Source organism: Mauremys reevesii, linkage group 7 (genome assembly GCF_016161935.1).
Source record: "Mauremys reevesii isolate NIE-2019 linkage group 7, ASM1616193v1, whole genome shotgun sequence".
NCBI lineage: Eukaryota > Metazoa > Chordata > Testudines > Geoemydidae > Mauremys > Mauremys reevesii.
The window spans coordinates 23,229,248-23,243,788 of NC_052629.1; the positions used below are offsets into that span (position 1 = coordinate 23,229,248).

The following is a 14,541-nucleotide window of genomic DNA, read 5'->3' on the forward strand; positions in this document are numbered from 1 at the left end:
CAGATCTTTTATATGTATTTAAAGTTATAAATATGACAAATTGTTTCACTGCTGTAATGATTTCTTAATGAGTAAACACCATTACCAGAAGAAGACAACAGTGTTGTAGTGAGCTCACCAGTCGGTGCCCCTGCTAGGGCTGCAATTTGAATAAACTAATTTGTGAATTTAACTCTTAGAAAAGACTGTGGAACTTACCGTGTATAGAGTTACAGGCTATTTATTGATTTTTAAGGTATCACTATAGATGTGTGCAAATATATAAAACATTAAAGAAACAAATTCCTATTCAGAAGAAAAAGAAAACCCTTGCACTGTAAAGCACAGACCCATCCAACCCTGTTATACCTGCTTCTATCCAGAGTAGTAGGCCATTTTCCCCCCATGTCATGTCACTTTCCGCGCCAAGATCCCCAAACTGCAGCATTAACAGAGAGGTGGTTAAAATCACTGTTCCCATAGCCACCATCCTCCCCCTCCCCCAGCCTCGCTACAAGGCTCTCCCCTGTGTGCAGCACTGTGCTCTCCAGCCATGTCTATTACCTTCTCTCCCTTGAATTCTCCTGCCCCTCAGCCACCCCTTGGTGTAGTTCCAACTCACCCCTCCGACTCATCACTCACCAGCAGTGATTGTGTTTCTTGCCATTCTCATGCTCTGCCTGCTGGGTCCTAGAGGTCACTCATCCCCCTGGTCTGGCTCCACTTGTCCTATAGCAACCTTTAACCCTTGCATTGCAGCTGAAACAGCTTCTACTGCAACAGCATGCATAACTTCAATTAATTCTTGGTGTGCCTCCCCAATCCTTAATGCTAGTTGCCCCGCACTGGCAGGGTTTGCCCTAGCTACTCACTTAGGGTAAAAGGGTTCCCGTCACCCCCCATGGCACCCGTAGGAGCCCTGAGGGGGAGCACCCTATCTGGATAGCTCAGTGGTTTGAGCATTGGCTTGCTAAACCTAGGGTTGTGAGTTCAATCCTTGAGGGGCCCATTTAGGGAACTGAGGTAAAAATCTGTCTGGGTATTGGTCCTGCTTTGAGCAGGGGGTTGGACTAGATGATCTTCTGAAGTCCCTTTCAACCCTGATATTTTATGATTCTATAATTGGTCCCTATGTGCTGGGAGGGGGGAATGCCCCCTCCCCCTCTCGTTGGGGCCTTCATTTCTGAGGGGGATCCTTTCCTCCTCTTGATCTGCCTTATGAAGTGACATATAGTTTGTACATTTAGTATGTCTGCTTGCAGTTAGTTGTGCTTTTTGCTGTTTTAGTTTCAGGTTAAAATATGTGAAATTCATACATCATTCAGGACTGACTGAAATAATTTAGCTATATAACTTCTTAGACGCTGTACATCAATAAGACCCATGTAATTTGTATATGAAAACTAATATCTGTATGTGAAAATATAATTCTCAGATTTTGCTTGGAATTACTGTTTGGCAAACAAAAATCATGTTACTGAATACTGACTGTGCTTTTCAGTTCATTCACTGAATTCAATTTAAATGTAAGACCTGATTCCACATACTCTTACTCATTTAAACAGTCCCACTGACTTACAGGACCAAGCCTCATGCCACTTGTTTTCTTTCAGACAGGGAATTTTGTTGTTATATATGTGAAAGTACAAGGAAGCAATTAATCTATGATCAGCAAAAGAAAACTAATAATGTGGAGGGTTTTTTTGTTTTTAGATGACTTTAATAGAGTGATTCTTTCAATGAAAAGAGGTCAGGAATATACAGACTACATCAATGCCTCCTTCATAGATGTAAGTACATATTTTATATACTTAAATTGTTTACATTTGACTATTATGGTATAGAAGTGTTTTTAAAGGGACTTTAGGAGCAACATTTATGTTTTGTCAAAAAACAAAAGATGTGTGTGTTCAGGGGATGACTTGTAAGAGCAAATAGGGATAGTTGTTTTTTCCTTTGGTGTTTTCAATTTGAGAAAACAGTTTTTTGTAATTTAAACATTCTCTTATGCTCTGAAACCCAAAATACAACAATACTGTAGTGCCTAAGAGCCAAACAGTGAAACAGACTCACAACAGAAGTAAAACTTATTGACTTACATTTTTGTAACCCTTCTGCCAGGCTGAGTTGATAGCAGCAAGGGCCGGGTTCAGTACATAGGGGTCCCCTCCCAACAAGGTAACGCAAAATCAGCTTGAGCCCCCACCCAGTGACCTGGGAAAGTCTTACACACACCCCTGGGTGCCTCAAAGAGGAAATACTTCCCCTCTCGCAAGCACAGAGTCTCGGTGTAGCAGAAAATGTTTAATAACATGAGGTAAATGACACCAGCATTACATTGGGAAAACACCACAACGAGAGTTCATAGACCAAACCATGAGCAAAGACCCACCCCAGCAAATTCTTCACTAACAGAAACATCCAAGTGGTCTTCAACATCCAAGTGGTTAGTTCCACCTAGGTAGAGCGTGTTATAATAATCCAGCCTACAGGTTACAAAGATGTGGATGACCAAAATAAAGCTAGCATCTGAGAAAAAGAGCACCATCCTTTGCCTGCTCACAGATGTACATCAGCGTTTCTCGCCATGGATGCAACCTATGTTTAGGAGCCCATGAGGGATCACCTTGGGAATAAGTGGACAGATAACCTCAGTGAAAGGAGCAGTTATAGAACCTGATTCTTCTCCTGCATTGTTTTTACACTGGCTTAACTCCACTGAAATCAGTGGAGCCCCTCCTGATTTTCACCAGTGTAAGTTACATAGAATTGGTCACTTAGGCTCTGACAAATCCTCAGAATGCTTCCCCCTTTCTCACTCCATTGTGAACTGCAGATACATAGCACCTTTACAAGTCCAGGCCAACTTTTAATTAGTTGCCTATACTTAGACTTGAGTGCCTAACTTTAGGTACCCAAATTTAAAAAATGTTGATTGTTGTTGGAATATTGATGGCACTATAGCCATATTGCTGCACGGTCATGCTTCACATAGACAAAAGAGGTGACGGAATGAGCCCAGCAGGACTCCATAACTGAGAACCTCAGGGAAGAAGGAGCAGCCATTCAGCATCAAATTCTGGGAATGCTCTGAAAGGAGTGAGTGGAATCTCTCTAAAGCAATTCTATCTACTCCTACTGTGGCTTGCAGTCATATCAGCAGTACTGAAGATAGTTTACAGATATAAATAAATCACCAAGAGAATTTGGCCTTTGTCCAGGGCACTAAGGAAATGGATGACCGTACCATTTCAGTGCCATTCCCAAGAAAAAACGGTTAATCTTTCTGTAACTGTTCTTCAAGATATGTTGCACATGTCCATTCCAATGGACTCGAGCACAGTGGCCAGAATTTTTTCCCCTAGTGGTATCCATTGGGTCAACTGTAGCACCCCCTGGTGTCGCACACTCATAGTGCCAGTATAAAGGGCCTTGTCAACCCCTCTCCCCTTCAGTTTCTTCTTGGCAACCACCTCTGAGAGAGGGGCTTGAGGGTGGGTTTTGGAATGGACATGTGCAACTCATCTCGAAGAACAACAATTACAGAAAGGTTAGTACCCATGCTTGTATATGTCCATTCCAATGTATATGACTCACAAGCAGTTGCACTGGAGGTGGGTTCGGAAATTAAGGACTGGCTGACTATAACACAGCCCAGCCAAAGCTGGCCTATTGTGTAATGGCATAGTGTGTTGTGAATGGGTGAACTGATGACCAAGTTACCGCACTGTAGGTGTCCTGAATTGAAACTTGTGCCAAAAATGCAGCAGAAAAGGCTTGAGACCTCATAGAGTGAGCTGTTAGGTTAGCCAGGGGTGAGATGTTCAGGAGATCATAACATGCCCTGATACATGAAATAATCCATGACAAGATTCTCTGTGCAAAAATGGGGAGAGATCTTTCATTCTTTCTGCTATTGCTATGGCCAGCTGAGTGGATCTGCAGAATGGTTTAATTATTGTATGTAGAAAGCCAAGCCACACCGAATGTCCGAGTGGAGGCGTTGTCCCTCTCTATTGGCATGTGGCTTAGGGTAGGACACTGGCAGAAAACTTGCTTGACTGCAATTGAATTAAGAGACTGATTTTGAAAGGAACGAGTGTGGTTGCAACTGGACCTTCTCCTTGAAAAAGATTGTGTATGGGCATTTCAAAGTGAGGGCTCGGATCTAAGAAACCTACCTGGCTAAAGTGATGGCAACCAGGAAGGCTACTTTTCAGGAGAGGAGTAACAGCAAGGGTCCGGTGAGTTTTGACAGGACAAGGTTTAGGTCCCATGTAGGGGTGGAATCCCTTACCTGGATGTACACCATTTCTAGACCTTTGATAAACTGGACAACCATGTTGTGTGAAAAGACAGAACGATTATTGATCTTGAGATGGAAGGCCAGGATAGCTGTTAAATGGACCTTGACTGAGGAAAGGGCTAGACCTTGTTGTCTTAGAAGCAGGTAGTCTAGAATGAATTGTAGGGATGACTACAGGGGCAGGACTTGTCGTTGGAAACACCAGATGGAGAACCATTTTTGCAAGGTAGGTAGCTCTGGTGGATGGCTTTTTACTGCCCATTAGGACCTCACAGACTTGCTCCAAGCAAACTTGCTCCTCCGGATTCAGCCATGGAGCTTCCAGCATGTCAGAGACACATGGTTTGGGTGCAGCAGCCAACTGGGATCCTGGAATATCAAGTTTGGGTGCAAGGGAAGCTGCAGTGGTGTCTCCACCAACATGCCTGGGGGGTGGAGAACCAATGTTGCCTGGGCCATGCTGAGGCTATGACGATGACCTATGCTTGGTCCCATTTGACCTTCATCATAAGCTTGTGAATAAGCAGCAAAGGAGGAAATGTATAGTACGGGTGCCTTATCCACAGTAACAGGAACGCATCTGTGACTGTGACTTCTCAGGGAGCAGAACTGGTGGCATTTCCTGTTGGTTTGGGTGGCAAACAGGTCTATGAGGTGAATCCCCCACTATTGGAAGATGTCCCTCACAATGTCTGGACAGAGAAACCACTCATGGTGAAAGGAGAAAGACATGCTGAGATGGTCTGCTAACTGGTTCTGAGTTCCAGGAAGGCAAGATGCCTCTAGATTGATGGAGTGATCAATGCAGAGCTCCCACAGGCAGATTGCTTCCTGACATGGGGAGAGAATGTGCCCTGCCCTGTCTGTTTATGTAGAACATAGCTGTCATATTGTCCTTGAGGATCAAAAATGGATTTGACCTGGCAAATTAGACCTACTGCCCTGAACTCCCTGACATTGATGTGCAGGGGAAGCTCTTCTTGAGTCCAAAGACCTTGAGTTCTGATGGACCCTAGGTGGGTTCCCCTTCTGAGGGTCGATGCATTGCATACCAGAGATAAGGATGGCTGGGGTTTTGAGAAGGTTACCCCTCCGCATACCATGTGAGTGAGTTGAGCACCTGGGCCAGAACCATGACCACTGAGTCCAGGTGATGGCGAGATGGGGAGTAGACCGTAGCTAGCTAGGCTTGCAGAGGTCTGAGTAGTAGCCTCACATGTTGCACTATGTATGTGCATGATACCATGTGACCAGGAAACTCAGGCACTTTCTCGCAATCCTGATCCGATGACCTTGGAGAGATCTTATCAGGGATGCAATCAAGAGGAACCGGTCGTTTGGAAGTAGTGCCCTTGCTTACACCAAGTTGAGCACTGCCCAGGTGAACTCTATCCCTTGAACCAGGATCAAGATGGAGTTCTGGACATTTAACAGAAGGCCCAATGCATTGAAGGTTGATTGAATGAGACAGGTGTTCGCTTCCACTTGAGCTCTAGACCGGCCCTTGACCTGCCAGTCATCAAGGTATGGGAATACGTGGTATCCCTTTTTTCTGAGGAAGGCCACTACTACTGACATGCACTTTGTGAAAATCCACAGGATGACTGACAGGCTGAATGGGAGAACCATGAACTGGTAGTGACCTTGGGTTCACTACAAACCTTAGGAAAGATCGAAATGTGAAGTAAGCACCCTTTAGCTCAAGGGTAGCATACCAATTCTTGGGATCCAGTGAAAGAATGATGGACGCCAAGGAAACCATGCAGAACGTCAGGTTCTTGAGATATCAGTTGTGACGTTGCAGGTCTAGAATGGGTGTGAGACTCCCTTTGGCTTTCAGAATTAGGAAGTTGTGGAAATAGAACCCCTTTCCTCTAACGTGAAAGTGAACCTCTTCCGTGTCTCCCACGCGAAGGAGGAATTGGCCATCTTGCTCCAACAGGAACTTGTGAGAAGGGGGAATGAGAAGCTGGTGTGGACAGGAATTAGTTGGTGTAACCTAGCTCTGTCGTACTGAGAACCCAGCGGTCTAAGGTGATATGGGTCCAGGCATCCAGGAAATAGGAAAGACGGTTGGAGAACAAGGGGCAGCTGGATCCAATGCAGAGGGGATTGCGATGTCAACCTCAAGTGTCTTGTCAAAATGAGTGATTTGATGACCTGGGGTGCCAGGGAGCTGACTGCGTAGGGCCTGATGAGGAAGATTGGGGCTCCTTCTCCTCCTTCCCCTGCTCCTTCTCCTCCTTTGGTCCTGCCTGGCAGTCTGAGGGAAGTAACGGCTCATCTGCTGTGGCTTATACTGTTTACTTACCATCTGTACCTTGTTTTCCTATGTTATACAGTTTAAGAAGGAGAATAATATATTTTTGTGCTTTGTTTTATATAAATGACTATAATGAGTTGAAAACTAGCAAAAAAAAAAAAAAAGAAGCTACAATTTACATTATGAAGGTCAGTTTGTCTGTCCAGCTGGTACTTACAAGGCCCCTATCTGCATAGTACCTGAGCACCTCCGAAGTGTTTAAAAATAGAAATAAATATAATAATGTCTATTTGGAAATCTAAAGCCTTCACTTGCCCTGAAGCCATTTTGGCTACATCCTGTTAAAACTTGTCCTCGGTGATTTAAAATGAAGGAAGTGTTGCACTCTGGACAGATGGGAGGAATATACCGGAACATAAATACTCGTTTCAGAAGCTGAACTAAACTTTGCTGCAGTATGAATGAAACATTCACAGCCACTTCTCTTGCATCTTTACCTTCCCTATGCAGGGCTGTCTTCTCTATACAGAACTATCCCCTATCTTATTTTGTCCTGGTCCTTTTTGGATTGGGCTTCTCCGACTTTTCCAAGAGTTGATCCAGTAAAGGGTAAAGCTCTGCCCTCCAATGTCCCAGCTGTACCCAGCCACTGCTCATTGCTCCCTCACTTTTCCTTCAAGAGCCAACTTCCCTGTTCCCACTTAACATGTTTTTCCCAAAATGGCGCTGCTAGTCTTCAGGATGGGAGCTACAATGAACAGCTTCCCTGGTGGCCCAGTTTGGAACTGTGCTCTCCCATTTTAACTTTATCTTTGAACAACACTCAATTTAACATTGCTTTAAACATGATTATCCCTATACTCTATATGAAAAAAAAAAAACCAATCCTGAAAATGTGACCTCATAGTTACATGGTTCTATAAAAGCAATAATGAAAAAAATTGCTTTTCATTTAGATATTCATGAGTATGAGTATTTGCTTTTTCCATATTTTTGGTGAGGCCCAAATATGTTATTTAATCAGTATCACCTGGCAATAGTATGAGAACATTTTTAGATAGACTTCACATAATGAAACAGAATATTTCAACTTGCTGGTTTAAACAGAGTTCATAGTGAAATTTAATCATAGTCCTTCCTGAATATCAATATCTGCTTTATTTTACCACCTTTTAGATATATTCACTAGCAGCATGAAACAGCCTATGTTAACTTGGCATTCTAACGGGATTATTCTACTTTGCAGACTCTCTCTGCCTTCCAGCTATGTAGAGAATTCTATTAAAACACTAATGCAACAGAAGCACATGAAACATTTGAAACATTTTTGACAATTTTCCACAATTACATTTTTAGCTAATTTAATGCTCTTGAAAGGTGTCAAACTGACAGCTCTAGAGATTTAGGTCCTCCATTCATCCACATAACCAGTGTAGTACAGGCAGCAAGTGATTTCCCACATTGCAACTCAAATGCAAGATTCCCCACTCTGTCCACCAATGTGCACCCACCCTAACTTGGAGGAATTCATCTCTAGTGACAAGGGGAATTAAGTCTCCATCCTCATTAATCTTTGACTTCGCTATTCCTCTCAATATTTTTTCTAATGGTGTATTTCTTAAAGTAATGTTGTAAGATGATTAAAATTGAGTCAGAAATAGTGGTACATTTAAACTAACTGGTGGGGCTGTGTAATGCCGACTTAGGTAGCTGATCACATTCCTAATTTAAATTTGCTTCCTCTACTTTCTTTTTCAAACACAGATGTTCTTCTTCTGAAATAAAAGCAAATGAGCATTTATTAAGAAAGCAGTAGGGTCTTTTGGAGGAGGGGGTAGAGGAAGGGAGAGGTGAGTGTGGTCTTAGAATTGAAGGGAGTTTTTATTTCCTTATACATTTTAATATAGTTCATATATAGTTAGCTTCCAAATTTGTCATGAGTAGTATGTACAGTGAGGTAAAAAAGTTATCCTACCCAGGGGTACTAACCGCCTGTCTTAAGATATTGCTTTCCAGATGTTACTACAAATCTGGCAAGTCATTCTGCAGTGCTAGCAATGTTAACTTGCCATGGCAAAAAGCCATTTAATGATTTCAGAAAGTTTTTGTCATAATGCTTATGCAGTATTAGTTTAAACTATTTTAAGCATAGTTTTTCAAAGTTGTGTAATTTCAACATATTTTAAGATCTTTTTATATTTTTTCACTCATATTTAAAAATGGATTCTAAGGTTTCCCACTTTCCAGGGATCATGAAGAAAGTAACTACAATGTCTATTTATTTATATCAAATGTGTGATTATTAATTTTAATAATACCTTAATTTGGGTTTTTGCTGGCAATAATGATTGTGTGAGATCACAGGCACAAATTTGGAGCTGTTTTGAAGCCCCTTTGAGATTTTGGCTATAACTGTACAAGATCAGCTTAAAATGAAATGAACATAAAGTACCATAATAGGGTTCTGTCATCACTACTTAAAATACAGTAATAATATGCAAATATGCATAACAAAGCAATCAACGGTCTTCTAAGGCTTTTTCACATTTGTATATTTGCTTCTGCATTCAGGTTTTGGAATTTTCTTCAAGACTGTTTTAACCTGAGTGCTTTTCAACTGTGAAAACAATTTTTTACAACCAAACTAAACAATGTATTGCATTTAGAAAACTCCAACAAGAAAACTGGAACATGTGTTTCTGTGTACCATGTAATCTATATTTGCCCATGCAGAGAGTTTCTGTTTGACAAAATAGCATATAATTCTCTTGCTGACAGAATGGTTTGTTTTGTTGCATACAGTTTAACTAAAATTGTTTTTATATTATCTTTAGAAAAGCAAATTATTTAGGGCAGGAACCCTTAGGGGGTCACAAGGTGGTTACATGGGGGTAGCGAGCTGTCAGTTCCGTGGGGCTGACAGCCCCAAGCTTCCATTAAATTAAACTCCCCCATTTTTAATTTATAAGGGGGAGGTCACGCTCAGAGGCTTGCTGCATGAAAGGGGTCACCAGTACAAACGTTTGAAAACCAGTGATTTAGGGCTTGATTCTGTCACATTTACTCATGGTGAATACTATCTTACTCTGAAAGTGGCCCCACTGAAATCAGTGTGACTAGTTGTGGAGTACTAACATGAGTGAAGGTGACAGAATCCGGCCCTAAGTATTAATAAATGTTACTCAGGCTTCAGAACAAATGATGATGCAGTATTTCTAGATAACTAGGAGATACTGATAAGAGTGGGTCAGAATTTAAAATATGAAAAAGAAAAGTTGCTGTATTCAAAACTGTATCAGTGATGAGTTATCTTCTATCTTTCTGTGAAGGGCTATCGCCAGAAGGATTATTTCATTGCAACCCAAGGACCACTTCCTCATACAGTGGAAGACTTCTGGCGAATGGTGTGGGAGTGGAAATGTCACACGATTGTTATGCTTACAGAAGTTCAAGAAAGGGAGCAGGTATAATTCAGTTGTGCAAAGTTTGTAATTATAAGGTCCAAGTTCTTTCTGTTAATACATCCTTTTTCCTTTCCTGCCTTGAATCTCCCTGCATTGATTATTCTGTGCCCTTTGCCCCACTGGGCTCACCATCCTACAAGCAAAGGGCTTGTGCACACTAAATTTTGTCCATTTAACTTACAGCTACATTCATAGACATCAAGTGTAATATAATGTCTTATTCAGGGGACTAAAAATTCATGAAAATGAATTGCACAAACTATTGTTGTTGTTATATGTAGTGCCGGTAGTGATCCTATGCCATGGAATCACCGGTCTGGTGCTCTTTCTTGGCTCTGTATGTCCCTGGTGATTCTGTGATAGCCTCAAGAATAGAAAGTTACAGCATAGTCCAGCTGGGTCTGTCCCCAGTCCAAGTCGGCTCAGACCTCTCTTTGTCCCCAGTCCAGAATCGATCCTCCTTTCTGCTGACCACACTATATCACCTTCCCAGAAGCCCCTCCTTTGTCTTCTTTCCTGGGCAAACAGATCACCTGAGCTCGCTCTCTTCAGCCCTTTGTTCTCCCACTGGCCAAAACCAGCTGGCTTCCAAGTTGAGGAGGGCCTTTGGATCACCAGTTGCTAAGTTCCAAAGTGTCCAGGCTGTTGTCAGGGGTCCAGGCTGCTAGGCAGTGTCACACCTGCTCATCTGCAACAATAAACACTCTTCCCCACCACCTGATTAAACATGCAGCACATAGGGGAAACTGAGGCACGCGTAATATTCATACAAAACTTTAAGAAAATTCCCTACTTCGTCACACCCTTATATTTAGGTTGCATAACACTTCCTTATAAAATATTCTGGCTGCCTCTTTTAGAGAAGTGCTAACTCTTCCACTGTTTGCAGCAGGTATTTAATATATGGCAGGGGGGAAGACCTTGGGCTACAGAAGTGCCTTTTCTTTGTCTCATGAAATTCCACTCAGGTTTAGATGAGATATATATGCTTTGGAACATTGCCACTTCTGTTGCTTGAATTGTCAGCAAAATTTCAGCAAAATTCAAAACCGTCATAGAATCACAGAATTGTAGGACTGGAAGGGGCCTAGAGAAGTCCTCTAGTCCAGTCCCCTGCACTCATGGCAGGACTAAGTATTATCTAGACCATCCGTGACAGGTGTTTGTCTAACCTGCTCTTAAAAATCTCCAGTGATAGAGATTTCACAACCTCCCTAGGCAATTTATTCCAGTGCTTAACTACCCTGACAGGAAGTTTGATCTAATGTTCAACCTAAACCACCCTTTCTGCAATTTAAGTCCATTGCTTCTTATCCTATCCTTAAAGGTCTAGGAGAACAATTTTTCTCCCTCCTCCTTGTGACAACCTTTTATGTGCTTGAAAACTGTTATCATATCTCCTCTGTCTTCTCTTCTCCAGACTAAACAAACCCAGTTTTTTCAATCTTCCCTGATAGGTCATTTTTTCTAGACCTTTAATCATTTGTGTTGCTCTTCTCTGGACTTTCTCCAATTGTCCACATCTTTCCTGAAATGTGGCACCCAGAACTGGACACAATACTCCAGTTGAGGTCTAATCAGCGTGGAGTTGAGTGAAAGAATTCTCATGTCTTGCTTACAACACTCCTGCTAATATATCCCAGAGTGATGTGTGCTTTTTTTGCAACACTGTTACACTGTTAACTCATATTTAGGTTGTGATCCACTATAATCCCCAGATCCTTTTCTGCAGTACTCTTTCCTAGGCAGTCATTTCCCATTTTGTATGTATGCAACTGACTGTTCCTTCTTAAGTGGAGTACACTGCATTTGTCCTTACTGAATTTCAGACTATTTACTTCAGACCATTTCTCCAGTTTGTCCAGATAATTTTCCATTTTAATCCTATCCTCCAAAGCACTTGCAACTCTTCCTAGCTTGATATTATCCGCAAACTTTATAAGTGTACTCTCTATGCCATTATCTAAATCATTGATGAAGATATAGATTAGAACCAGACCCAGAACTGATCCCTGTGGGACCCCACTCATTATGCCCTTCCAGCTTGACTGTGAACCACTGATAACTACTTTCTGGGAACAGTTTTCCAACCAGTTATGTATCCACATTATAGTAGCTCCATCTAGGTTGTATTTCCCTAGTTTGTTGAGAGGGTCATGCGAGATAGTATCAAAAGCCTTACTAAAGTCAAGATAGACACTATAATAGGAACTCCAGAAGTAAACATTCTGGCTGCTGCTATACAGCTGTAGTGGATTGTGGGGAAAGTTGGGCCAGGCTTCCCTGACAAATCCTCTCCCCATCCCACCAGTAAATGGACCCAAAGGCTTATCCACCCATCCCTGTTGGAGACCATGTGGACAGCAGCTCCCCCCACCTCATTGAGGGAGACGAGAACTGAGCCAGGTTCCACCTAGTAACCCTGAACCCTCGCTCTAGTGGCTCTTCCCCCTCTAGGATAACACTCTTTTTTCTTTTGATCAGCTAATGAAGGGAGTCCTGTAGTACAAGCTGTGCTGCAGTGCTGAAAGTTCAGGGTTCAAACCCTGAGGATGGTGCATGATGGAGCCTTCTTTTACAGTAGTACATAATGAAATTTGGTTTTACCTTTTTACTTTTTAAAAAAGCCTAGGAAACTACATACAAAAAATTAAAAGAATGTTATTTAGTTTGGAAAGTCAAGAACAAAGTTAGGTAATGCAAGAATTACAATTGTCTGTGCAAGCTTTTAATTTGGTCCTCTTGTACATATGCATTTAATTACATGATCATATAGTAAAACCATGTAGTTTCAAATGGACTCCTGCCTGTTTCAGGACAACGGTGCTCAGGGGATGAATCAGGGTTATGTAGTGAATGAGGCTGTTTGTAGGATCTCTACCTTGTTTGCTGTACAAAACTGGAAGGTGTGTAGCAAACAAGGCAGGAGACTGCAGGAAGAAAAAGGATGCTCTTGTAGTTAAGGCAGGTGACTGCCACAGAGGAGAACTCACTGCTATCCCTGCCTCTGCCATAGTTTTCCAATGCAATGCCGAGCAAGTATTTTAAGCCACAATTTTGGCAGGTGGCTACTAGTTGTGTGTTCGTTTTCTGGTTGTCGAACTTGACATACATGGGCCTGTTTTGCAAAAGTGTGGAACACTTACAACTGCACATGAAGTATATGCTTGATGTGGATGCTCAAAATTTCTTGTAATAAGGCAGTGTGGTCTGGAGGAATCTGTACAGGGCTGGGAGCCATCCTAACTCTGAGTGCCACTGGCAAGGTTTTTTTGTCTCAGTTTTCTCCATCTGTAAAATGAGGCAAATAATGTTTTGTTATCTCACAGGGGAGATGTGGTATAAAATTCATTAATTTTAGTGAGCCACTTGGATATTGTGGTGATGAGTGCCCTAGAGAAGACAGAAGAAATGAATAATTATGTATTCAGTTTTGGGTTTGGATAGCATGCAGTTAATAAGGCAGGAGGTCCCACTGAATGATAAGGATAAAAAGAAAAACTGAATAACTTTTATTCCCTGAGCACTATCCATCCTGTGCATTGAATGAGGCAAAGGTCCCATGGAAAAAAATAGTAAGGGATAATGTAGTTAAAGACTATCATAATGCATGTGCACAAGGGGGATGAATTATGGTTGCACAAGCAACCTTTGTATAGTATCTCACACAATGGCATGACTGATCTGAAGAATTGGTTTTTGGACTTAGTCCCAGGTTTGTTTGTCTTTAGTTTTGGGGGGAGGGAATTAATCCCCCATTTTTACTTCCACCAGTACTTCATATATTAGCATCACTAATAATTGTTTTACTTTTTCCTTTGTCCCAAATCCAGCATAGTTATCACCTATATTTTGTATATTGGCTTGTTTTCTAACAGCCTGAAGTGCTAATTAACTTACTACTACTGTCTTAAATAGTGCAAGGAGTTTACAAAATAGCTGGTCTAGGCTAGACACTGATTAGGCGTTTAACTGCAGAACTTCTGAAGAACAAGTTTAAAATGCTGGTCATGACCTTCTAAGATGTGCACAACAGCTTAGAGCTTAGCAGAAGAATGTTGCAAGGAACATTTACTATTCTGTTTCAATTTTGCAGGAAAAATGTTTTCAGTACTGGCCATCAGAGGGCTCTGTAACTCATGGAGAGATAAATATAGAGCTAAAGAATGACAGTCTTTTGGATGCCATAAGCGTAAGGGACTTCATAATCACATTCAATCAGGTATTGTCTTGAAAGTATAGTGTTTTCTACACTTTTAATTATTTATAACCATAATAGATTTATGAACTTGTGCATTTGTGTCTGTGTGGTAAGCCAAGACAATACATTACATAGGTTTTGTGAGAAATAAGGCGTGTTTTATATCAGCTAACTGTCAGCTAGCCTTTTATTAATTAAGAGAAAGTACATCTATAAAACAGTTTGTTTAAGGAGTCATATCACATTAATCAAATGGAAATTCTGGCCAATTCAGCATTCCCTCTTTTAATCTAGTGGTTTTATTTTGTGCTAAACAAAAATGCAGTTC

General features: G+C 41.6%; 1 protein-coding gene across 10 annotated transcripts in view; it reads left to right on the top strand.

The window, feature by feature from the left end:
• PTPRE (protein tyrosine phosphatase receptor type E) overlaps positions 1-14,541 on the top strand; it is a 221,866-nt gene that overhangs the window by 188,739 nt on the left and 18,586 nt on the right. For all 10 annotated transcript variants that reach the window (XM_039547447.1, XM_039547441.1, XM_039547440.1 and 7 more), the window contains 3 exons: positions 1,693-1,769; positions 9,878-10,012; positions 14,109-14,234. In XM_039547447.1, the coding sequence (XP_039403381.1) occupies positions 1,693-1,769; positions 9,878-10,012; positions 14,109-14,234 (338 nt within the window). The remainder of the gene's footprint in view (positions 1-1,692; positions 1,770-9,877; positions 10,013-14,108; positions 14,235-14,541) is intronic.